This window comes from Apodemus sylvaticus, chromosome 5 (assembly GCF_947179515.1).
Source record: "Apodemus sylvaticus chromosome 5, mApoSyl1.1, whole genome shotgun sequence".
NCBI lineage: Eukaryota > Metazoa > Chordata > Mammalia > Rodentia > Muridae > Apodemus > Apodemus sylvaticus.
In genome coordinates this window covers 141,680,353-141,706,917 of record NC_067476.1, presented here as the reverse complement: position 1 = coordinate 141,706,917, position 26,565 = coordinate 141,680,353, and the positions used below count along the sequence as shown (strand labels likewise).

At 45.0% G+C, this 26,565-nt stretch overlaps 1 protein-coding gene across 2 annotated transcripts in view; it reads right to left on the bottom strand.

Moving 5' to 3' along the window:
- Positions 1 to 26,103, bottom strand: part of Phf20 (PHD finger protein 20) — a 103,708-nt gene extending 77,605 nt beyond the window's left edge. For both annotated transcript variants that reach the window (XM_052184094.1, XM_052184095.1), the window contains exons 1-2: positions 26,001 to 26,103; positions 3,817 to 3,931 (exon numbers count right to left, since the gene is read on the bottom strand). In XM_052184094.1, coding sequence (XP_052040054.1) covers positions 3,817 to 3,899 — 83 coding nt within the window. In that variant the 5' untranslated portion in view covers positions 3,900 to 3,931; positions 26,001 to 26,103. The remainder of the gene's footprint in view (positions 1 to 3,816; positions 3,932 to 26,000) is intronic.
- Positions 26,104 to 26,565: the final 462 nt, after the last annotated feature.

Here is a 26,565-nt window from a genome sequence, read left to right as displayed (position 1 = left end):
ACTCAGCTAGTAATGAGAGCACTTTAGACCTGAATCCAGAGCACCTAGCTATAAACTACATCCATTTCTTACTGTTCCAGATACGGGTTTTTAATCCACCATCTAAAGTTTATAGGATTGACTTGTTATTTACATTTGGAAGGGAAATCAAAACAATAAACGTATCTGGGCATGATACATGATACAAGTCATCACCCGCACCCAAGGAACCTAGCCAACCAACAGACACCAGGGACAGCATATTGCCTTCCCCCTCCCCACCCCCCAGACTGTTTGTGCCCTATGGTGCTTTGTGGCTTTGTGTTCAATGAAGTTTCACTCCTGGCTCCCTTGGGCCCTTTCCTAAGACCTTACACCATCTCTTAACATCCACTAAAAGACCACTCCAACCACCAACGGCCCCTTCATCTCCTAGACAAGATCCAAACCATGCAGGAGAGAATTTTATTCATTGCTAAACTAAAAACAAATAAATGTAGGGCTGGAGAGATGGCTCAGCGGGTAAGAGCACTGACTGCTCTTCGAAAGGTCATGAGTTCAAATCCCAGCATCCACATGGTGGCTCACAACCATCCATAAAGAGATCTGACACCTACAGTGTACTTACATATAATAAATAAATAAATATTAAAAAAAAAATTAAAAAAAAATAAATGTGACTGGGGCTGAGCAGCAGTGACTCATGCCTTTAATCCCAGCATCTGAAAGACAGAGGTAGGTGAATCTCTGTGAGTGGAAGGCCAATTTAGTCTACACAGTGAGTTCCAAGACAGTCAGGGCCACGGAGAAACCCTGTATTACCCCCCCCCCAAAGAATGATGGTGGTGGTGGTAAAGAAATATAAACAAACAAACAAACAGGACTGGGGATTAGCTCAGTTGGTAAAGTGCTTGCCTTGTAGGCACAAAGCTCTAGGTTAGATCCTCCATGTGGCATAAACCAGGCTTGATTGCATGCTTATAATCCCAGCACTTAAATGGAAACATGAGAATCAGAAACTCTCTGATTAAAAGTATGTAACACCACCTGGCCTTAAAACAACTCTTTTGACTTCAACAGGTTCCTGCACACACATGTGTAGCACATATACACTCAGGCATGTACATATACACATAAAAATGAAAGTTGGCTTGGCAGGTAAGAGTGCTGGCTGTTTTTCTGAAAGACCTGGGGACTCCCAGCCCGCACAGTGGCTCACAACTCTTAACTCCAGTGACCTCTGTGGGCACCAGGCACATGTGAGGTACACTACAGACATGAGACATGCAGGCAAAAAACTCATACACATAATACCTTTACATTTTTAAATATATAAAATTCCAGGATCTGTTCTTGGTCTACAAGGAGAAATTCTATCTCAAGCAAGTAAAAAAATAAACAAAAATGTCAAAAAAATGGTCAGCAAGATGGTTTAGTATATAAAAAAACTTGCTACACATCCCTTACAACCTGAGCTCCATTCTCAGATCCTACAGTAAAAGGAGAAACCCATAAGTTGTCCTCTGACATCCACAAATGTAACAATGCACATAGACCTGCATGCATGTATACACACACACACAAGAACAATAAAAAATAAAATTTAAAAATTGTACTGACTAGCTTTCTGTCAACTTGGCTCAGGCTGGGTCATCTGAAAAATGAGAAAATGTCTCCATCAGATGGGCCTGTAGGCAAGACTGTAAGGACATTTTCTTGATGAACAATTAATTTGGGGAGATGCACCCACTTTGGCCATACCATTCCTGGGCAGGTGGTCCTAGGGCATACAAGAGAAGAAACTGAGCAAGCCTCTAGGAGCAAGCCAGTGAGCAGCACTCCTCCATGGTCTCTACTTCCTCAGTTCCTCAGGGACTCCAGGTCCCTGTCTGGCTGAAGTTCCTGCCCTGGCTTCCCCTCAGGGATGAACTATGATCCAGGCTTGTAAGCCTTTCCTTCCTGAGTTGTTTTTGGTCATGGTGTTTATCACAGAATAGAAAACAAACTCAAACAGAAACGGGCTAGGAATGCAGAAGGATCAATTATCTAATGTGCACAAAGCCCTGGGTTCGATCCATTTCCCCTTGGCAGCCAGGAGGGGTGCAGGGAAAATAGACTGACAAGGCTAGAAAAGGGCTTCATATGCCAACACAAGGACCTGCATTTGAATCCCTGGCATTCGTGGAGAAGCTGGGCATAGCGCCCTTCGCCTGGGGAGGGGAAAGAGACAGGCCGGTCACAGTGCCTCCCAGGCCAGCCAAAAGAGCAAATTCCAGGTTCAGTGAGTGACAAGCCTTAAAAAATAAGGGAGAGTGATACAGAGATATCCATTTTATGCTGCCTTCCACATGCATACACAGGGACATGACCACCATACATGCATACATAGGCAAATGCATTTGAAAACACGTACATACATGCATACACTTACACACACACACACACACAAATATACAAATAGCTGAAACCAATATATGAAGTAATAATAGATAATTAATGCAAATGACCTAAAAAGTGTCTACTTTCAGTAATTCTGTCCACAACCAATACAAACGCAAAGGTGGTAGGGACTGATCGCAGAGCCTCACCCATGTCAGACAACATTTTACCACTAACTCACTTTCTGGTTTGTCTTTATTTCTAATAGCATGGACAGTTTCCTGCCGGACAGCATTTCCCAGCCCTCAGCCTACACCCCAGAAACCAGTCAATCTATTCTGAGATAACTATTACAACAGTTAAGCTCTTCCTTAGAAAAATTCAAAAGGTTTGTGTTCTGAAACCTCTATGTTTTGAGCACCAAGAATCAAATTCTAAAACGTTCACAGATACAGCAATCTTTGTAGCTGTTTTGTTTTTCCTTTTCTTCTTCTTTTTAGGCAAGGTCTCACGTATCCATAGCAGGCCTCATATTCACTATGTATCAGATAAGATAACCTTAAACCTCCAATACACCTGCCTCTACCTCTGCAAACCTCGGTTTAATCCAGTGCTGAGAATCCAACCCAGGGCTTCGTGCATCTAGATAAACACTACCAACTGAACCTGAATTTCCAATGGCTAATTCATCTTCGGGGGTCAGGAATTTACTCTGCAGATTACGCTGGTCTATCCCAGGCTTTGCTCCAGTTCTCAGTAACCCCTACCTTAACCTCCTGGCTGCTCAGAGTACAGACAGATATGTGTCTCCACACCAGTTATGTTTAGTTTTTAAGACTGTCTCCAAATATTCAATATACGACTCTCAGAATCCCGTGTTGCCAATTTTACCAGTAACTGTGACCACATTCACAGGAATGTTCTAAGTATCTGACAGGCAGAGGACAGAAGGCAGCCATGGTGGCAGGGTTCTATCTATAATCCCAGTTCTTACAAGGCTGGTCTATCAATTCAAGGTCAGCCTCAATTATCAGAAACCTTGTCACACAAAACAAACAATATTCAGCAAGGCAGAAGAAGGCTTTTTAATCCGATTACTCTGAAGAGCAACCCTGGGTATTAACAACTCTTGGCCACCCTTTACCACGCCTGGACAGCAGGAGGGGCTGAGCCCACCCAGTCCCTCAGCTCCATTCTAAGCAGGCTGCTTAGAATCTCACCTGAAAGGTGAGAGTGAGGAGGCTTTCCTTTCCAGTGATAACTCCTGCTCTGCTTTTGCATAACTCCCCCATCAAACAGGAAAGGGGAATAAGTGTGACCCAGGGACGCTGGGATGAATGTGGGATGGATGTGACCAGAGAAAGCTGGGAAACACCACAGCGGCACCCCATTTTATCAACACTGGTGAGACTCCCTCCCTAAGGTGCTTTAAATAGCAGGAAAAAAATATAAAAGTACCAGTTTTTTAAACGGTCCCGAGCTTCCAACTGGGCTCCCACTTCAAAGCTGATTCCTCGTCTGTTAGGTGGGTGCTTGGTCATTTTCAGTCATCAACCGGGCTGCTTTTATTCTCCTGAAAAAGCCAATTAAATATTCATGAAACTTAGGAAAGTTTGCCCAGGGTGTAGCATCACCACCTCACATTAAAAATCCAAGCAGGTATTCAAAAGACCCAGGTCTATGACCCTGTCAGCACCCTGTCTGATACCTCTCCTCTTATCGGGTGTCCCCACTAACAGTACTTCCCAACCTTGCCACAGCCTGTGTGAATGCTGAAAGTGTGGAGGACCCTCTCAGCAAGTTTTACCAAGGGCTCATTTATGAAGTACATCCTTCAGAACTCCAAAGAAAAGCTAGCCTTGTGATTAAGTTCAACCTCTCGCCAATACATTCAACAAATATTTGTTCAGAGACTATTTAGTCATGACACAAAGAGACACACAGTTCTCACCCTCAAGGAGCCTCCAAATATAACACAGCCAATAAACAGAAGAATAGCCAATAAACAGTTCAAAATACAATTGCTATAAAATTTAAGTGCTAGAAAGGAAACAAATAGCCAGGCGGTGGTGGCGCACGCCTGTAATCCCAGCACTCTGGGATACAGAGGCAGGCGGATTTCTCAGTTTGAGGCCAGCCTGGTCTATAGAGTGAGTTACAGGATAGCCAGGGCTATACAGAGAAACCCTGTCTCGAAAAACCAAACCCAAAAACCCAAAAACCCAAAAAAAAAAAAAAAAAAAGGAAACAAATAAAAGCTCAGATAGGCAAGAATGTAGTGCCAGCCACATGGACGGCTGAGACAAGAGAGATCCCTGGGTTCAGGGGTCAGTGCCAACTCTGAACAACAAAGCAAGACAAAAAAAAAAAAAAAGTACCTGACCCTACTTTTAAAAGAGTAGACAACAAGTTGTAGGGCTGAGGGCAACAGCTTGCCTAGGGGGGCACAAGGCCCTGGTGGATCCCCAGCACCAAATAAAGTCAAGCTCGGTGGCCATCCCTATAACTGAAGTAAGCAGAGGCAGGGGGCTTTCTTAAATAAGTCTGTTCCCTTTAGGGGCTGGAACCATGGCTCAGTGGTTAAGGAGACTGGCTGTTGTTTCAGAGGCTCTGAGTTCAATTTCCAGCACCCATATGGCAGCTCACACTTTCTGTAACTCAGCCCTTAGAGGATCCAACACACTGCCCTGGCCTCTGCAGAAACCAAACGCACACACGGTACACAGACATACGTGCCGACATACATGGATTCAGATAAAATAATTTTATCTGTTCTCTGCTTGAAAAAAAGTTGGGGGCTGGAGAGATGGCTCAGTGAGAGCACTGACTGCTCTTCCAGAGGTCCTGAGTTCAATTCCAGCAACCACACGGTGACTCGTAAGCATCTGTAATGGGATCTGATAACCTCTTCTGGTGTGTCTGAAGACAGCTACAATGTACTCATATACCTAAAATAAATAATTCTTTAAAAAAAAAAAAAGAAAAAGAAAGAAAGAAAAAAGTACCTAGCCAGGCGTAGTGGTACATGCCTTTAATCCCAGCACTTGGGAGGCAGCAAGGGATCACTGTGATCCAGCACTGGGAGACAGCAAGGGATCACTGTGATCCAGCACTGGGAGACAGCAAGGGATCACTGTGATCCAGCACTGGGGAGACAGCATGGGATTACTGTGATCCAGCACTGGGGAGACAGCATGGGATCACTGTGATCCAGCACTGGGAGACAGCAAGGGATCACTGTGATCCAGCACTGGGGAGACAGCATGGGATTACTGTGATCCAGCACTGGGGAGACAGCAAGGGATCACTGTTATCTAGCACTGGGGAGAAAGCATGGGGATCACTGTGATCCAGCACTGGGGAGGCAGCAAAGGATCACTGTGAGCTCCAGGCCCACCTGGTCTACATATCAAGTTCCAGGGCAGCCAGGGCTACAGAGCAAGGTCTTATCTCAGGAAATATTAAATTAAGTTTTAATCTTAAAAAAGTCTCACATGAGATAGTCAGATGGCTCAGACATAAAGGCGGTTACTGCCAAGCCTGAGGATGAGTTCCCACACAGATGGTGAGAGGAGAGCACATTCCCAAAGTCATCATCTGACATTCACATTTGTGCTATAGCACATACATACAGGAACACATATAAAATATAAAAAGAAATAAATGTGAAACAATAGGCCAGGTTGTGGTGACAATGCATGCCTCTTGAGCTCAGCACTTGGGAGGCAGACACAGGCAGACCTCTGACCAGCCTCGTCTGCAGAGAGTACCAGAACAGCAAGGGCTACACAGAGAAGCCCTGTCTTGAAAAGAACAACAAGGCCGGGCGTTTAATTTTATTTATTTATTTAAATACATTTAAATATGCATTATTTAAAAGCATTTACAGCCCAGCAGTGGTGGTGCACGCCTTTAATCCCAGCACCTGGGAGGCAGAGGCAGACAGATTTCTGAGTTGGAGGCCAGCCTAGTCTACAGATTGAGTTCCAGGACAGCCAGGGCTACACAGAGAAACCCTGTCTCGTAAAAAAACAAAAAAAAATAAATAAATAAAAAATAGAAAAGAACAACAAAAATTTAACAGAAAATAAAAGATTTTAAATACTCATACTTTCTTCCACTAAAAACAATATTCATAATCAGTTCAGTATAGGATTTTTTTTTAAGTATGGTGGCACATGCCCTTAATTGCAATACTTGAGAGGCAGAAGATTTCTGTAAGTCTAAGGCTAGCCTGGCCTATATCGAGGGTTCTAGGGCAGCCGGGACTACACAGTGAGACTCTATAAAATATTATTTTAAAGTATATATTTTACTTTTACATTTAGCTTTTAAATACAAATAATTTTTATCTGTTTGGGGCCTGGTAATTTTCTTTCAAAAATCTTCAGTTTACAAAGATGAAAGGAGCGCATACAAGGGCCTAACATAACTGTCCTCTGAGAGGCTCTACCCAGCAACTGACTGGTACAGACACTGAGACACATAACCAACTGTTGAACAGAGGACAGGGAACTTTTTCTTATAGAAGAGATGGGGAAAAGATTGAAGTCCCCGAAGGGGATGGAAACCCCACAGGAAGACCCAGAGTCAACTAACCTGAACCTCTGGTAGCTCTGAGACTGAGCCATCAATCACCCAAAGAGCATACACCGGCTGGACTGAGACCCCCTGCACACAGGTAGATGTACAGCTCAGTCTCCATGCGGGTCCCCCCAAAACTGAAGCTGAGGTGCTCCCCTAAAGCTGTAGCCTGACTGTGGTATCCATTCCTCAACAGGGCTACCCTGTCTGGCCTCAGGAGAGGATGTGCCTAGCCCTGTATAGACTTGATGTACCAGGGCAGGGGGGAAAACCCAGAGGGGCCTTACCCTCTCAGAAAAGGGGAGGGAAAGGGGGTAGGAATCTGTGAAGGAAGACCAGGAAGGGGGCATCATTTAGGATGTAAATAAATTTTTAAAAATTACATACTTTAAAAACACAAAAACAAAGGAGATGAAGAGAGTGTTATGTTCAATGTGAGTATTTCATATGAAATACCCGGAAGTTTCCCAAGGAAAAAATACCTGATACAATCTGTAGAATTCTACTGTCAAGACTGGAGAACTTCAAAATATTCCTTTATATTCCAACTCTCTAAAGAACCCACTGCTCCAAAGGAGACGGAGAGCCTGCCTTAGCCCAGAGCTTCATTGCTTCACCAATAAAGAGCGCTTTAATACACACTGTGGCGCATGGTTCACAGGAGAAAGTAACTACAGCCCATAGCTTCCTTCATTAACAAAGACTGCACTGCACAGGAACAAGGATCAAAGATGCCAAAAATTGACAAATTGCAAGTACTGGCAGATCACAGGGAGTGGCAGGAGACAAAAAGGCCCAAGAAGTGTGTGATGTGTGCCCACAAAGGCACCCTGAGCTCCAGAAAGGAAATGCGAATCAAAACAACCAACTTCTGCTTTCAGGAGCAGGGCCTCACTCTGTAGCCATCTCAAACTCAGCAATCTGCTCAACCTCAAGTGCTGAGATGACAGGCAATGACTAAAACTATATACAAAATATTTGGTTAGTTGGTTTTGGTTTTTCAAGAGTTTTCCGGTATAGCTTTGGCTGTTTTGAACTCAAAAATTTCTTATTTGTGGACTGGAAAGACAGCCCCATAGCAAACTTGCCAGTAAGCCTGAAGACCTGAGTTCACTCTCCAAAACAGTTAGACACAGTTAGTAACACAGTAGAACAAACTCCCACAAGCTTTCCACTGACCTCCACATAGATAGCAAACATTTTAAAAGAATTTGATACTTATACTATGCTACTGAACTTTCAAAAGCAGGTACTGTATGTAATTAAGACTAAATTTTTTTTGTTCCCATGATACTGAAATGATATATAAGTACAAAAAAGCTGAACCACTCATGAGCTAACAGCTTATACAAGGTTATGTAAGATTATTCACGGCAGAGTTGGAGAGATGGGTCAGCAAAGAGCACTCACTGCTCTTCCAGAGGATCTGAGTTCAGTTCCCAGCACTGACATAGTGGGCAGTACACAGCAGCCTATAACTCCAGCTCCAAGCTATCTGATGCCTTCTTCTAGCCTCTGTGGGTATCTATACATATGGCACATACACATAGCCATAAAAAAAAAATTAACAGGAATCTACATGAAATCTCTATTATGAAAAGTAGCAGGATTGCCCCAGAAGCAGACATACATGCCTGTGCTCACAGTCAAACCTTCAGATGGACAATAAAGCCACTGACGCCTTCTGAATGCTGTGCCAGCATTATCACACCATTTACAACACACAGAAATACTTTCCAAAAAGGACCAGAGCAAATGGAGTCCTGCAGAAGAGAAAGTGAAACACTGCCCAGGCTCTAGCTCAGGTTCTAAACCTGGCAATCTTTTAAACCTTAATGGGTAAGCCGTGAAGCAGCTTAGAATCTTGGAATCTTGGGGCTGGAGAGATGGCTCAACAGTTAAGAGCACTGACTGCTCTTCCAAAGGTCCTGAGTTCAAATCCCAGCAACCACATGGTGGCTCACAACCATCCATAATGAGATCGGCGCCCTCTTCTGGGGTGTCTGAAAACAGCGACAGTGTACTTACATAAAGAAATCTTTAGAAAAAGAAAAAAGAAAGAAAAGAAAAAAAAAGAATCTTGGAATCTTGTTATTCCCATCTAAAGACTATAGCCCATACTATAAAGAAATCATTTGTGACAAAAAAGCAGGAGCCTCTTATACTCAATTCTAGAGAAATCTAGAAATAATGCTCAAATTTAGAAACAACAGAAAAAAATTTTCATTGAACAAGTTTTATTACATTTTTATTTATTCTGTATGTCCGTGTGGGGGCCTGTGTATCACTGTGTCCCTGTGGAGGACAGAAGGCAACTAGTAGGAGTTTTCTTCTTACAAGTTTCCTTTTAAAGATAAGGAACAAAGGAAAACTGGGGACATTCTAGGATACTCAGTTAAGGGGCTGGTCACAGAGTTAAGTCTTTTCTTAGGCAAGATCTTCCTATGCAGCCCTGGCTGGCCTGGGACTCACTTTGCAAACTGCTTACACCTCTGCCTCCCAAGCACTGAGATTCAAGTGGGCACAACTGTCCAGATTACAAATTTGCTCATGAGTTAGTGCCGTCAGTCTTTACTTCCTGTTATTAGACAGGGATAATGTCCTCTATCTTGGGTGCAATGAGGATCAGGTGAAGAAAGCCCTAGAAAGTCCTATTAGGCTATCAAAAAGTCCTATTAGAATGTATAGCATGGTACTGCGGGATATGGCTCAGATATAAGATGAATGCTTTCGCATGCAGGGGCCATGAATGCTATTCCCAGAACTTTAAAATAATTAACATGAACACCACCCTGCAGGAAGCAAGTCTGAGAGGCGGAAATGGAGTTGAAATCATCATCTACTATGTAGCATGTTTGTGCTACAAATAAATCTGTTTGTAGACCCCCATCTCAAGCAGGGCCCTTTTCCAGCTCACACTAAAAAAGAGTGCAATCAATCTATTATACTTGACAGGACAGACAACAGACAACAGGAGAGCCAAAGACAGGCCAGTAGAGAGAACGTGGTTTGGTTTTGTGTGGGGTGGCTTTTTTTGTTGTTGTTTTTTGTTTTTTAAAGATTTACTTATTTTTATATGTAAGTACACTATAGCTATCTTCAGACACACCAGAAGAGGGCATCAGATCCCATTACAGATGGCTGTGAGCCACCATGTGGTTGCTGGGATTTGAACTTGGGACCTTCGGAAGAGCAGTCAGTGATCTTAACTGCTGAGCCATCTCTCCAGCCCCTTGTGGGTTTTTTTATTAAAGGGTTTTTTTTTTTTTTTTTTTAAGATTTGTTCTATTTGTATGGGTGTTTTGCATGCGTGTAAATGTAGTCTGTGAACCATGTTCATGCCTGGTACATGTGGAAGCCAGAAGAGTACCTATAGAAATTCAGAAGGTGTTGGATCCCCCTGGAACTGACTCTTGTGAACTCTATTGAGTGCTGAGAGATGAACCCAGACCTCTGCAAGAGCAGCCAATGCTCTAACCACTCAACCATCTCTCCAGACCCAAGAGAACTGTAGAGCTTTTATAGAAGATTTTTTTAAACATGAGTATTTTGCCTGTACATATGTGTGTATCATTTGTGTGCAGTGCCCACAGAGGCCTTGGAAACCCTGGAGCTAGATTTAAAGATGATTGTGAGCCCTCTGACATGGGTGCTGAAAACTGAGCCCGAGGTCTCTGCAAGAGTGGTAGGTGCTCTTAACCTTTGGGCCATCTCTTAAGCCCTGAACAGAAAAACATCTTAAAATGCTTTCTAGGGGCCTTTGGGATAAGTGTTAGGTAAGGTGTTTGATGGCTAATGCAAGCCTGGGTTCTATCCCTGGGATCTATGTAGAGCTGGGAGGAGAGAGCTGGCCACAGAAGAGATCCTCTGATCTCCATCACACTGTACCGCACACAGCCCATCCCACCCCATGCATCCCACCAACACAATAGTAAGTGTATATCCTGACACAAAGAGGTTGCCCCAAGGTTGAGGTAACCTGAGCTACATAATGAAACACTGTTTTTGTTTTGTTTTGTTTTCTGAGGGATCAGGAGGGTTCTGTGTAGCCCTGACTCTCCAGAACTCCCTTTGTAGACCAGCATGGCCTGGAACCCACAAAGATCTGCCTGTCTCTTGCCTCCAGAGTGCTGGGATTAAAGGCCTGAGTCACCATTTCTGGCTTTAACACTGTTTTCAAAATAACAAGAACTTTCTCCGAGGACCCAAGCTTTTCCGCCTGTAATTAAACAGGCTGAGTTTATTCATTCCATGTTACTGAGAATGAGGTGGCTGAATCAGAGGGACAGCCCAGTGCCCAGGTTTTTCCCTAGAATACTTGTCTATGACCTCTGGCCTATTACTCAGCATCCCTGAGGGGAGAGCTTCCCCTCGGTCCCTCACTTCCTCCCATCACAATGTAAGGCGGCTAGCCCAGCCATGCCCTCAACATCTCTTTCTCTCAGCTCCAGTCCCACTGTCTTTACAGTGAGAATGTAAAGACATTTGTGTTTTTCTTTCTTTTTTTGAAATAAGATCTTATTCTGTAGCCAAACTCCTGCCTTTCAAGCAGCCAAGACAACACATCAGCAGGATTTCATTTCAGCCCAAGGTCCTGCAGACCCTACTTCAAAGTTTCTCATTGCCAAGGGGGTATCCAATCAAAGAATTAGCTCAGCCGGGGGGTGGTGGCACACGCCTGTAATCCCAGCACTCTGGGAGGCAGAGGCAGATGGATTTCTGAGTTCGAGGCCAGCCTGGTCTACAGAGTGAGCTCCAGGACAGCCAGGGCTATGCAGAGAAACCCTGTCTCAGAAAAACAAAACAAAGAATTAACTCAGTAGACCAGGATGACCTGAAGTCAAACTCACACTCACTGATCTGCCTACCTCTGCCTTGCGAGTGGGTGTGCCACCACCACCCAGATAATTTTTTTTAAATTTTGAGATGGGATCTCATGTAGCTGAGAATGATATTGAACCTGACCTTCCTTCTTCCTCTAACTCTATCACCAACCACAAGTTTAAAGCAAGCCCTCTACCAACATCCTCCTTTCCAACCTCAATCATTAAACTCTCAACCAAACTCTAAATCTCCAGACACACACATACATACCCCACCCAAATCAATACTATCTCAGTAACTAACATCTAAGAGTCTGGTTTTTGCTTGGGCAAATAAACAAACAAACAAACAAACAAAATACAAAAATAGACAAACACAAAAAATAATAAAGTAAAAAAATAAGGTGGAAAAAGAAAGGCAGCCAATGTAAACTTCTGGCCTCTACATAAACACAGCATATATACAGAACCCACATATACACTAGCGGGGAGGACATGGTGGTATACACCTAAAATCCCAACACATGGGAACTTGGAAAGTGGGGGCAGGAGATTCAGTTTAAGTACACAGGGACAGTATCTGGAAGTCACTCTGGGCTACATGAGAATAAGGACTACGGATTACCCAAGTAGGTAGTCTGACTCCAGTTAACACCCACACTGCTAGCTGGGTGGTAATGGCACAGGCCTTTATTCCCAGCACTCACTCAGGAGGCAGAGAGGCAGGCAGGTCTCTGTGAGGCCAGTGTTGTCTATGGAGCAAGTTCCAGAACAGCCAAGGCTACAGAGAGAAACCCTATCTCAAAAAACAAAACCAAAAACACTGCACTGCCAAGCCAAACTCTGGTCTCTGAAGATGGGAGCTGGAAAGGAGAGAAGCAGGAAGTCTGTCGAGGCAGTTAGGAGCCACGACTCTGGTAGGATGGCCTGAGTTAGGATCACATAATGTCCAGCAGGTCATTTCCTCCCTGAGCCTCAGGCGCCTCCCTTATAATGTGGAATAACAGCACCTGGCACATACCTTCACACATGTGTTTCAAAGAGTCTGGCTCATAGAAGCTGCCAAGGCTATTCCTCTTATAGCCCTTAGCCCTATCAATCCAGACTTCTTATAGTTTCAACCCCAAGAACCTCTGCGGAAAATCTGCCTCATCCACCAGGGTTAGGCCTAGGTACAGCCATCAGAAAGAATCTCCCCCCAGGGGGTCAGTTCTGTATCCTCCCCTGACATCTGACCTGCCCAGTGACAGCTCAATACTGGTTTCAGCTGACCTCTCCCAGAAGGTAAGGAACTCTGATGGACACCCCAGCATCAAACAAGCACTGAACTTACATAAAACACACTTGTTTCCAGGTAACCTCAGCTTCTTCACTAGGAAAGTGGAACTAAAAACAAGGTCAGTAGCATCCTATGTAGGATGAAAGGACTTCATTGTGCTAAAACCTTGAAAGGCTCAAAAAACACACGATGAATACCCCTTGGGGACAACAGATGATGGCCCTAAGGAATCCAGAACCCGAAGATGGGACATTATTTCGTCCCTGGAGTCTGACAAAATTTTTAACTACTTTTCTCAGACCCTAGGGGCTTCAGCCTCCAAGTATCCACATTGTTCAGACACTCTACAGTTTGGAGGTCTGGAGGAAAGCTTGAGTTGTTGTGGTTTTGGTTTGGGGGGAGTTGAGGGGGTTCAGGGGAGACGGGTGTCTTTTGTTTTGTTTTTTTCCGGACAGGGCTCGCTATATGCCCCTAGCTGGTCTTAAACACACAGAAATCTACCTGCCTCTGGCCTCTATACTCTAGGCATGAGCCACCAGCTGGGAATCAGTTCTGTGTAGATTCCCCACTCCTACCCCATTTCCTCACTCTGTAGCCAAAGTTAGCTTCTGAAGCCTCCTGAGTCAACCTCCTAAGTATTAGGATTATGGGAATGAGCCACCATAACCTGGTTACCTATGTTCTTTCTGAAAGTCTTAGAAAAACACAGCTAAACTAAGTTCGCCCTCCCCAAAAAGCCTTTTTGTTGTTTATAGAATGTTAAAAACACATTATTTAATAGACAACTAATTCTCTTATGTTTTAAATACTTTTATTTCTGACCTTCCTTAACTAGTAATTCCAAGAAATAGCTAACATTTGGTCAGTTTTACCATATACCAAATCCTTGAGAAATATTTCATTCCCAACAATGCAGAGAAACAGGCACCACCAGTGACCCACAAGAGAAGAAAAGGCCAAAACCAAGAAACCTAGCTCTGGCTCCTGGCTACATAGAAAAGCTGAAATCTTGAGAAGCATGGCTTCAAGCAACTCTATCTACAGAGCTTTTATAAACAAGGGCTTGTGATACTAGAAACCAGGCCAAAAGCCCATGGCTGAGCAGTTATGGGCCTGGGGGTACCTAGTGTTTAGTGTTCCGCTAAATGGTCATATATGTGGTTAAACAGCTCCTAGATGTTTATGTTTCTACCCACAGATCTGTGCTGTTTTCAACCCTGCAGGCAAGCTTCTCCTTGGCACTGCTGATTCAGAGACAGTACAGTACTGAAGTGTCTGATTCAGTACAGATAAAGCCCAGCAAGTCAATGACAGTGTCTACCCATACATGGGTCATCGTTAGCAACCTCCCTGCTCTCAAGGGGGTGGAACATCTTGGAAGAAGGGTGGAAAGAATAAGAGCCAGAGGCTAGGGAGGGCTACTGGGAGCTGCTATCCTATGGACAGATATGGCTACTGCACACCTGAAGCCACAACAGCTGTGGTTACCTACAGGAGACTTGCACAGATCAAACCAGACAGAACTCAAGAACAGACAGGGATTTCAGGAGTCCTTACCCATAGCTGAGGGGCTATGGATAGCTAGCTGATGGTCACAGGAAGAGGGAGAGTCACTTTGAAAGATGTGCCCATGCTATAGCGGATGGTGCCATGCCAATGCAAGTATGGATGGCACTAATTCTAATTAAGAGTTATTTAAAAGAAGAAAACGAGTTGAAGCCAGGAGGGACTGGGGGTGGGAATTAGGACAGATATGATCTATGATCAAAAGGCACTGTACACCCTAGTACTTGGGAGGCAGAGGCAGGTGGATTTCTGAGTTCAGTGCCAGCCTGGTCTACCGAGTGAGTTCCAGGATAGCCAGGGGCTACAGAGAAACCCTGTCTGGAAAAAAACAAACAAGAACAACAAAAACAAAAAACAAAAAAACCCAATACCGCACCATACACATGTATATTATGGATATCAATGTGTGCATACATAAGATCTGAGCAGGGTATGGTGGTAAACAACCATAATACCAGCTACTCTGGAAGCTAAAGCAGCAGCAGCACAAATGCAAGGCTACACACCTGGAATACATAAAATACTATATCTGAAAACATCAGAGCTAGGAGCTGGAAAGATGACTGGAAAGCCAAGGGCACTGGCTGCTTGTCTAGAGGACCTAGGTTCAATTTAGAGACCCACATGACAAAAGGAAAGGATGCTACCTGACCCTTCACACCCCAAGCTATGTCTGTCCTTGCCCTCCTACATACACAAATAAAAATGTAATAATTGGGCTGAAGAGATGGCTCAGTGGTTAAGAGCACTGACTGCTCTTCCGAAGGTCCAGAGTTCAAATCCCAGCAACCACATGGTGGCTCACAACCATTTGTAATGATAGCTGATGCCCTCTTCTGGGATGTCTGAAGACAGCTACAGTGTACTCACATATAATAGAAATAAATAAATCTTGTAAAAAAAAGGAAGAAAGAAAGTAACCAAAAATGTAATAATTAAAATTTAAAATTAAAAAGGCCTAGTGGCAGGGCTTGGCAGTACATGCCTAAGAGCCAAACATTCAGGAGGCGGAGGCAAACAGGAGGATTACAAGTTCAAGGTCATCCTCAGTTACAACAGGAAATTTGAGGCTAGCTTCCTGTATCATAAAAATAAAAACCAGGGCTGGAGAGATGGCTCAGCGGTTAAGAGCACCGACTGTTCTTTCAAAGGTCCTGAGTTCAAATCCCAGCAACCACATAGTGGCTCACAACCATCCGTAATGAGATCTGACACCTTCTTCTGGTATGCCTGAAGACAGGTACAGTGTACTCACATATAATAATAAAAAAAAAAAAGAAAGAAAAGAAAAGCATATGTAAAATAAAATAAAATAAAAAAATAAAAACCAAACCCCTCAAAAATGGTCTTTGGGATAGTTGTGATACTAAAGATAGAAAGAGGCTGCTATGTTTTCTTTTTTGAAAATGGAGGGTCAGGCATGCTGGCCTGTCTGTAACCCCAGCTTCTAGGAGGGACACCAGGGTTTTAAGTACCCACATTTCCACAGCCTTTCTGTCTTCCACAGTATTTCTGTATCTGTGCATGCAGTCCTAGCTGGCATGGAACTTGATATGAAGTATAGACTGGCCTCAAACTCAGAGATGTTCCTGCCTCCTCCTGAGTGCTAGGATTAAAGGTGTGGTGGGATTAAGGATGTAGACCTTCTTTAAGTGGAAAAGAAACCTCAGAAATCACAGGATTCTACTGGGAAAGAGGTAAAAACCCCTTCACCTAAGACCTAGCAGCTGGTCTGATACCTCAGGTTATGTCCTTCACGGAAGAAAGGCCTCATTTTAAACCCTTTCCCCAACTGCACCCCAGCTGTCTCCCCAGACCACTGACTAGAGCACACCTCCCTTTCCCATAGCCATCCTATATACACTTGGTGACTAATCCCAGACTCTTAAAAGTTTTTACAAGATTTCTGAAAGTTCATTAGTTCCATTGTTTGGCCAAATAACCATGGTCCAACTGAAGAGACCTAGGCAATGCCCCAACAAAGCCATTAGCATCATTACAAGTCAACGTTTTGATTTTGATTGGTACCTCACTGTTAGTTGGCAACCTATAGGGGCAGTCCCTGAAAAGCCATCCAAGGCAGCTCCCTCCCCTTCTCTAAACTAGGAATCCATCAAAGTTGAGCAACTCAAACAAACACACCTGGAATCCCAGCGCTCTGAAGGCTGAGGCAGGAAGATCACACAGCAGCCAGTTACACAGCAAAACCCATTTCAAACAAACAAAATAAGAAAAAAGAGCAGAGAGCCAGCAGCCAGCTCCTTCCAGTGCCCTTCCAGAGGACCTGGGGTAAAGTCCCAGCACTCGCTCTGTAACTGCAGTTCTGAGAACTCAACACTCTTCTCTGGCCTCTATGGGCACTGCATACATAACACACACACACACACACACACACACACACACACACACACACACACACACAGTGCCCTTGCGGGCAAAACACACTGCTCTATAGACCAGGCTGGTGAACTCACAGAGATCCACCTGCCTCTGCCTCCTGAGTGCTGGAATTTAAGCCATGAGCCACCACCCCCCACTTACCCCAAGGTTTTTTGGGGGTTTTTTTTGGTTTTTTTTTTCTGAGACAGGGTTTCTCTGTGTAGCCCTGCCTGTCCTGGAACTCACTCTGCAGACCAGGTTGGCCTCGAACTCAGAAATCCACCTGCCTCTGCCTCCCAAGTGCTGGAATTACAGGTGTGCGCCACCAGCACCCGGCTACCCCAAGTCTTAAAACAAAGCAAACTGCTTTTTGTGTAGCTGGAGACAGAGAGTCCCCTAACCTAGGCTGACCTCACCAGGCAGCCAAGGATGACCTCACCTGTTTTTCACCATCCAAGTGCTAGAATTCTAAGCCTTAAGCATACTCCACTCCATCTGACTACAAACTGCCTTCCACCTTTAAAATGTCATGCTACTTGCCCTGCTAATTAAAATGAGGGAAAAAGGGCAGGGAGGAGGTAGGTACCCAGGCATGAGAGTATATGCCTGCAATCTCAGTACTCAGGAGGCAGAGATGAGATGATTTTCACATGTCTGAGAACAACCTGATCTACACAGGAAGAGCGTGTCTCAAAAAAAAAAAAAAAAAAAAAAAACAGCAACAACAACAAAAACAAAACAAAAAAAAAAAAGAAAGAGAAGAAAAAAAGGGAGGGGAGATTGCTCAGTGGATAAAATGCTTGCTGCACAAGCAGAAAGACAGGAGAGCTCACCTGTAACCCAACCCCAGCACAGCCCAAGAGACAGGCTCTCCGGCCAACCCATCTAACCAAAATGGAGAGATCAGGGTTCAGCGAGAGATGGAGGTAGCTGGAGCAGTGGCTCAGTGGTTAATAGCACCAGCTGCTCTTCCAAAGGACCCAGGTTCAATCCTGCACCCACATAACAGCTCACAACTGTCTGTAACTCCAGTTCCAGGGGATCCAGCGCCCTCTTCTGGCCTCATAGGACACTTCATGCAGGAAGTACACATACATCAAGGCAAAACAAGTTTTTTTTTTTTGTTTTCTTGTTTTTTTTTTTTTTTGGTTTTTTGGGGTTTTTTTTGGATTTGGTTTTTTTGAGACAGGGTTTCTCTGTATAGCCCTGGCTGTCCTGGAACTCACTCTGTAGACCAGGCTGGCCTCGAACTCAGAAATCTGCCTGCCTCTGCCTCCCAGATTACAGGGATTACAGGCGTGCGCCACCACTGCCTGGCGTTTTTTAATTAAGTAAAGTTGAAAAATAAAGGGGCTGGAGAGATGGCTCAGAGGCTAAGACACCAACTGCTCTTCCAGAGGTCCTGAGTTGAAATCCCAGCAACCACATGGTGGCTCACAACCATCTGTAATGGGATCTGATGCCCTCTGCTGGGGTGTTGAAGACAGCTACATATGCATAAAATAAATAAATTTAAAAAATTGAAAAATAAAGAATAAACAAAGCCAGGCAGTAGTGGCGCATGCCTTTAATCCCAGCATTTGGGATGCAGAGGCAGGAGGATTTCTGAGTTCGAGGCCAGCCTGGTCTATAGAGTGAGTTCCAGGACAGCCAAGGTTACACAGAGAAACCCTGTCTTGAAAGAAACAGAAGAAGAAAGAAGAAAGAGGCAGGAGGAGGAGGAAAAGAAGAGAAGGAGGAAGGAGAGAAGGGGAAGAGAGAGGAGGAGGAGGAGGAGGAAGAAGAAGCAAAAAGAAGACAGGGAAAAAGAGAAGAAAAATTTAAGTATGTAATTTTTTTAAAGGTGGAACTGGAACTAGGCGTGGTGGCACACGCCTTTAGTCCCAGCACAGGAGGTGGAGGCAGTTGATCTCAGTGAGTTCCAAGCCAGCTAGATCTCATATAGCCAAGTTCCAGATCAGCAAGCGCTACATAGTGAGACTGTCTCAAAAAAAGGAGGGAGGGAATTACCGTATAAGATGGGACAGATCTCTGTGACTCTCAGGCCAGCCTGGGCTCCATAGTAAACATTTGTTTAAAAATGAACAAATATATGAATATAAAGGGGTTAAGGTATTGAGGAAGAATCTTGGCTTCCAAAAATGCAAACTTGTCTCTCTCTCTCTCTGTCTGTCTTATATACATACAAACACACATACACACATACACACACACACACACACTAATAATAATAAATTAAAAGTCTGACTGTGTGGGGGCTGGAGAGATGGCTCAGCGGTTAAGAGCACTGACTGCTCTTCCGAAGGTCCTGAGTTCAAATCCCAGCAACCACATGGTGGCTCACAACCATCTGTATAGCTACAGTGTACTCATATTCATAAATAAATAAATAAATCTTTAAAAAAAAAAGTCTGACTGTGGAAGGAAAACACTTAAAATATGCATTAGTTAAAAGCATTTACAGCCCGACAGTGGTGGCACATGCCTTTAATCTCAGCACTTGGGAGGCAGAGGCAGGCGGATTTTTGAGTTTGAGGCCAGCCTGGTCTACAGAGTGAGTTCAGGACATCCCAAACTACACAGAGAAACTCTGTTTCGAAACAAACAAACAAACAAACAAAAAAAACCAAACAAAAAAAAGCATTTACAAGAAAATATGGTTATATAAAAAAATATGGTTATATACAAAATACAGCCTACAACCAAATGGCTGAGTGACCTTAGTAATGCAGAGGCAGCTAACACCGAATAGGGAACTCAAGTCCGACTTCTACCTTCACGGATTTCTGAATGAACACGGCCCAAGACTGTCAAAGCACAGTGAGTAGAAGAATGTTGATTCTGGGTGTGAAGACAAGGTAGCTACTTGGCTAGAAAGGAGACAGTGCCAGCAGAAGTGACTTGGGACAAGGCACCCACTGGCCATCTGCCCACTAAAACCTGTGAAGGGAATCAGACCTGCGACTAGGCGCTCTGCAAGCAACTGGGCTTCTAAACAAGGTCCCTACAGATTCCATGAGGGGTGGACTTTGAAATAATCAACTGCTCAGCATTAAGCTTCAGAGAATGAGCTCCTAAGAGCAGGAAGTGATTCGCCTGAGGTCACACGTGAGTGTAAGAGCTGGGACCACAGCCAAATCCAGATCAAATCTGTCACTGAAGATAATCTGACATTCCTGTGAGAAGTGGAGGGGCTGGGGGAAGATCAGGGACACAGAACAGTCTGGTCATTCAGGTTGGTCCTGATCAGAGCCTGGAACAGGATCACATTGGAAAAGGGCCAGGAAAGCTAACAGGGAAACAGATACTAATGATTTAAGAGATTCAGAATGGAAAAACCCCACTGAGAGCTGAGCTTTAGTAGCACATGCCTAGAATCCTAGCACAAGGGAGGAAGGGGCAGAAGGATCAGTAAAAGAACCTAGCTTTAAAATATAAAGGAAAAGCCGAGCGTGGTGGCGCACGTCTGTAATCCCAGCACTTGGGAGGCAGAGGCAGGCGGATATCTGAGTTCGAGGCCAGCCTGGTCTACAGAGTGAGTTCCAGGACAGCCAGGACTACACAGAGAAACCCTGTCTCGAAAAACCAAAAAATTAAATAAATAAAATAAAATAAAAATAAAGGAAAGAAATATTCACTAAACTACAAGAAGCGATTACTACAGACTTAAGACCTCACGGGAGGGTGCCGACAGCTCAGCAGGACAGCCTTCAGGAGCACTGATGAACCAAACTGAACCATTCAGCTTCCATTCAAGAACAAGCACCCAGCTTCAGCCTGGCCTTTATCAGGTCTATTTGAAGAACTCTAAAAACTCCAGTGGCTTCATGTGATCTTGACTGCCTTCTTACAATAACAAGAGGAATCAGAAAGTGCTGGCTAAGCAGTATTTACTGGAATGACTCTATGCCAAAAAAATTATCCATCAGAGCTTAAGATATAGAAGCTCAGAAGATAAACATTCTTCTTGAACCTACAATACCCTGGTTCAAACCTTAACACCCCAGGTCAAAAAAAAAAAAAAAGTTCACATTAAAAGCATACATATTGGGGCTGGAGAGATGGCTCAGTGGTTAAGAGCACTGACTGATCTTCCAGAGGTCCTGAGTTCAATTCCCAGCAACCACATGGTGGCTCACAGCCATCTGAAATGGGATCTGATGCCCTCTTCCAGTGTGTTTGAAGAGAGTAATGGTGTCTTCATATATGCAAAATAAATAAATAAATCTTTTTTAAAAAGCATACATATTTAAGCAGTTAAATCTAGGAATATATAACAAAAAAAAACAGTATATTTTGTAGACAGTTTAAAAGCTAAAGATTAGCTAGGAACAGTGGCAACTATCTATGCACCAGAACATGGGGGAGGGAGGATTTGAGCAAGTCTGGAGAAATGGCTCATGGGTTAAGAGTACTGGCTATCCCTGCAGAGGACCCCAGTTCAATTCCCAGCACCCACAGAATAACTCATAATGGACTGTAACTTCAGTTCCAGGGACTCCAACTTCCTCTTCTGACCTCTGTGGGCATCAGGTATGCATGTGATGCAGCTACATTCATACAGGCAAACAAACAAACAAACAAAAAAATGAATGTCCTTTATTCCTCTCTTTTTTTTTTTCCAAATAAAAGAGGGAGGGAAAAAAGAAATTGGGCATGGTGGTACAAACCTGTAATCCCAGCACTTCAGTACTCAAAGGACTGAAGCACAAAAAGTCTATGTTCAAGCATAGCCTGGGCTACATAGAAAATTGAAGACAAGCGTGCATCTGAAAACAATGGACTTGTACAAGCTTTAAGAGATGGTCTGGGGCTGGAGAGAGAAGGCTCAACAGTTAAGAGCACTGATCGCTCTTCCGGAGATCCTGAGTTCAATTCCCTGCAACCACATGGTGGCTCACAACCATCTGTAATGGGATCTGATACCTTCTTCTGGTGTGATAGCTACAGTGTCACTAAATAAATAAACCTTTTTATAAAAAAAGAGAGATATATGTGTGGCTGGCAATGCAAAGCCTCAAGGCCAACCTGGATCTATATAGAGTGATTTCCAGGCCAGCTGGAGCTATAGAACCCTGTCTCAAGGAAGGAAAAAAAAAGGGGGAGGGGGGTGAACAAAGGGAAAATGAGAAACAATACCCTAGCATTTGGTTAACGATTGGTTTTCTGTTTTCACTAGCACTCTCCAGCTGTCTATGGAAATCTGGTGTGTACTCCCTTAATCTCTTGATGTATAGTCCCTTAACACCACCCAAAAACTCAGACACCATCTTCCACCTACCGAATCAGAGTGAGCATTTTAACAAGACAGGCTGGAAACTGGAATTCGAGTTCCAGGATGAGAACATAGTGTAGGGTCCTTCAAAGGGTACTTAGAGCACTATACAGACGAAGCAGAAACGGCCACATAAAGAGACAAGTACCTGTCCACTTCAGCAGACTATAGCTGATTAGGTACTACTTGGACAGACCTGCACTCTTTTTAAAGAAATGTAGTACTTACTAATAATGAACATGGGACTTATTTCCCTTTGAAATAACATAACTAAGTTCTAGAGCTTTAGTGAACAAAAAATGTGAAGTATCTTAGCTGTTCCACAAACACAATATGGACAATTTTATTCAAGTTTTCACACTAAGTTGGGAGCACTTCCCCACAAGTCCCATTAATTCCTACAGACTCCCAGGGGTACCATTAAATCCCCCAGCATCCCAAGGAAGCAAGTGCCTGGCAAATGTCCAGTTTCTAAATGAGATTCAGAACTTGGTCTCGGGATACTGTATTCCTGCCCTGTCCTACTGGTATGGCTTCCCAGATCCAAACTCCCTCCCCCTCCCTCATGCCTCTAGCAGCTGCAGCATTCAAGTACTTCCCAAAAGGAAGAAAGGTCAGAGGAGTCATTATCCCCTAAGCATTAGAAACTCCAGCTGTGGAGAAAGGAATCAGGGGCACTATGCAAAACTCTAGAGGGGAGAGAAATTAGAGGACCTACTGAGGTAGGCTCCAGAGAGACAATTGTGCTCCACCACACCTGGCTGCAATGTACTGGGTTTCCTGCTGAGGACCAAGCCCAGGCCCGCCCTCCACAAGTGCTAGGCCAAGTCTAGTCCAAGTCACTCACTGAGCTACATCTTTCAGCCCAAATGACTTCTTTTCTTGATCAAAAGAACTAATGGAAAGTAGTTTATGGCCTAGAAAGCTGAATTACTAGAAAAGTCTCTGAAGCCCTCACCCAGAGAACAGGGAGATTCAAAGGGATCATCCAGCAGTGGTGAACCTTTAATCTCAGCACTCAGAAGGCAGAGGAAGCCAGATCTCTGTTGAGTTTGAGGCCAGCCTGGTCTACAGAGCTAGATCCAGGACTGCCAGGGTGCCAGGGCTATACAGAGAAATCCTGACTCAAAAAATAAAAAGAAATAAAAACATAAACAGGAAAAAGGAAAAGGAGGGGAAGGAGGATATGTGGGGAAGAGCAAAACCTAAGAGCCTACGCAGACTGTTTGAGATGCATCCCTAGCTAGCCTAGAACTCAACCTGTTGATCAGGCAGTCCTCAAATTTGCAACAATTGCAAATCCTGCCACAATTGCTGGGATCAGACCCACAAAAACTACAGAGGACTTCACCAGAAACTTACAGAAAGCAAAGCACCAGAGGATTAAGAGTTCTAAGAGTAACCAAAAATTACTAGAGGATTCCTTTCCATTTGACTCCAGAACAAGTCAGGAGTCCTGGTCTTGTGGACACCTCCAACTAATGATCAAGGATAAGAGGAAGAGAGTCATTATCATCACTAGAGAAACAGAACACTGACCAACAGGAACCAGAAACCAGAAAAATGTCTGGACAGACTGTGAACCAAAAAAGAATTCCTGTTTGCAGAAAAATAAACTACATATAAAATAAGTCATGAAAAACCAGGCAGTGGTGGTGCACACCTTTAATCCCACCACTTGGGAGGCAGCAGCAGGGGGATTTCTGAGTTGGAGGCCAGCCTGGTCTACAGAGTGAGTTCCAGGACAGCCAGGGCTACACAGAGAAACCCTGACTCGAAAAACCAAAGTCATATATTACAGGCCTGGAAGTTCTTGCCTGTGCCCTAGGCAGAGACAGGAGGCGTTCAAAGTCAACCTGAGCTACCTACTAAGTTCCAGGATAAGTTGAACTACCCAGTGAGACAACACCTCACAAACAGCAAAGGAAAGGCACGTGCATGAGAGGGCAACCTATCTGGGAAGAAAGGCTCAGGGTGGGGTAACTACAAGAACTGCCCCGAGGGGAAAAAAAAGAAGAGGAGGCAACAGAGAGTGTTTTGCAGATATGCACTCATCAGAGGAAGGAAGAAGACCCAAGAGCCAGGGAGCCAGAGAGGGAAGGAAACTCAAGACTGAAACTATCTTGATGGCAGAAAAACAAAAAAACAAAAAGGGAGGGAGGGAAGGAGGGAGAAAGAAAGAAAAAAAGAAAGAAAGAAGACAGAAAGGAGGGGGCGGGGGAGGGAAGGAGAGGAAAGGGCACCTGTAATCTCAGCCCTCAGAGCAGCGAGGCAGGAGACTCATACCCAAGCAGGGTGCAGAGTAAGTTCCAAGACAGACACACAGCAAAACCTGGTCTCAAAAAAAGGAAGACTGGCTAGTTAGATGGGTCAGCACTTGAAGCCAAGAAAGACCATCTGAGTTTGATCCCTAAGACCCACTAACTGGAAGCAGAGGAATAACTTCCTGCAACTTGTCCTGGGATCACCACATGCATGTTATAGTACACGCCAAATAAATATGGCTTTCAACTAGGAAAAAAAAAAGAAGCTGTGGGAAAATGGGTGGGTGGGGAGGATGCACCACCTCTAGGAATTAAAAGATTCAGAAGAAAGGTGTGCCCAGAAGCACTTGCTGCACCCCAAAGGTTGGTATGTTTCCTGCTAAAAGAGGTTCATCTCAAACCTTAAAGGGACACAGAAAGCAAAGATACGCTCAGATAGGAAAACAAGTCTCCCCCCCCCCCCCCCGAGAAACAAGTTAACTTGGAGAACACAAGAAAAGGTGCAGCTCCAAGGACAGACTTAAGGACAAGTTAGTGAACCCCCTTAAAGATGAAACTGAAAACTATGTGCCACAAACATCAGGATTTGGAGAACTTGAAAGGGATGCACATTCCAGACTGAAGGACTAAGAAAAAAGAACTAACCCCCAAATTCACTAACTTCTGAAAACATACTAGATCTGAGGCCTGGAAAGAATTCCTCCTCGGAGTTGCGGGATGTAATAAAGTATTCTACAACTTTGGTTAGTGACCTGATTTCTGAGGAACCTATTAACGGACTGAACCCCAAACTGAAATGGGAGAACTGTTAATTAGGCTTGAATATGGGAGTGTTCCCTCAGAATTGGGGGAGCAAAGAAAACAGAGTATGACTTCAGTCCGTTTTTAGGGACGGTTAGAAATTGAGAGAAAATCCCAAGGCTAGAGCTTAAGGAAGGGACGCCCAGATTTTCCAAACTACAGAGAAAGAGGACACTCCCATATACAGGGTCTTGAGGAAAGGGTGTGCTTCCCAGATCAGGATAAGAAAGGCACTATACGAAAAACCCGTCCCCGCGGCAGAGGCAGCAGCTTAGGCCTCCCCCGATCTCGCGGGCTGGACTAAGCAGGGGGTGCAGCCTCGGCACCCCTCCCCACCCCCACTGCCCCGTTCCGCGCCCCGGGCCCGCACCTCGCGGCCCAGCCCCCTCGGGCCCCGCTGATTGGCCTGGGCGGCCGTCATTCCCGCGGGTAACCGCAGTGATTGGGCGGCGCTCGCACGACCGCCACGCTCTCAGCAGCGGTCCCCGGGCCTCCCTCCGGGGCTGGGTGATCCGGGGGCCAGCCGGGGAACAGGACAGAGCCAGGGTCCCGCAGTGGCCGGGGCGTCCGTCCCCGGTCCCGCCCGCACAGCGCGCGCGCGGCACGGGGCCTGCCCCCGACACGGCCCCAACCAGCTGGCTTCGCGTCGCCGCGCCTCGCCACGAGCTCACCTCACGGCCCCGCTCCTGCTGCGCCGCTCCAGACCAACCGACCGAAGGACTGTGCGCGCTGCGCACCACGTGACCCCGGGGACGCGCCCAGCGTATCCCCCGCCCCCCACACACACGCACCATCTCCACCACCGAGTGACGCAGCCGCCCGACAGCCCCGCCCCACCCGGTCACCAGGACGACAGCGCGAGAGGCCACGCCTACCTCCCTGACGCGGGAACACCAAGTCCGCACTCCCGTGACCGCTGAGGTCACCAGAAGCAGCGGCCTGGGTGCTGCCCATCTGCCCTCTTAATTCTCCATCTAAAAGCGTCTGGAAGTCACCCACTTCCCTCTACCCCGTCTGTCACCACTCTCCTCGAAGATCGTAGTCTTTACAGCTCATTACTTTCCCTCTTCCAATCCGCTCTTCACACGCAAGAGCTTATCAAAACGACTTGTCCCTTCTCCAGATGAAGAGCTAAGTCTTCAAGATCGATTGTCACCAGGCTTTCTCACACATCCAGTCCGCCCTCTGTGCTCTGCCCCTTTCAAGTCCTCATCTGAACCTTCTCACCTCTGCCTT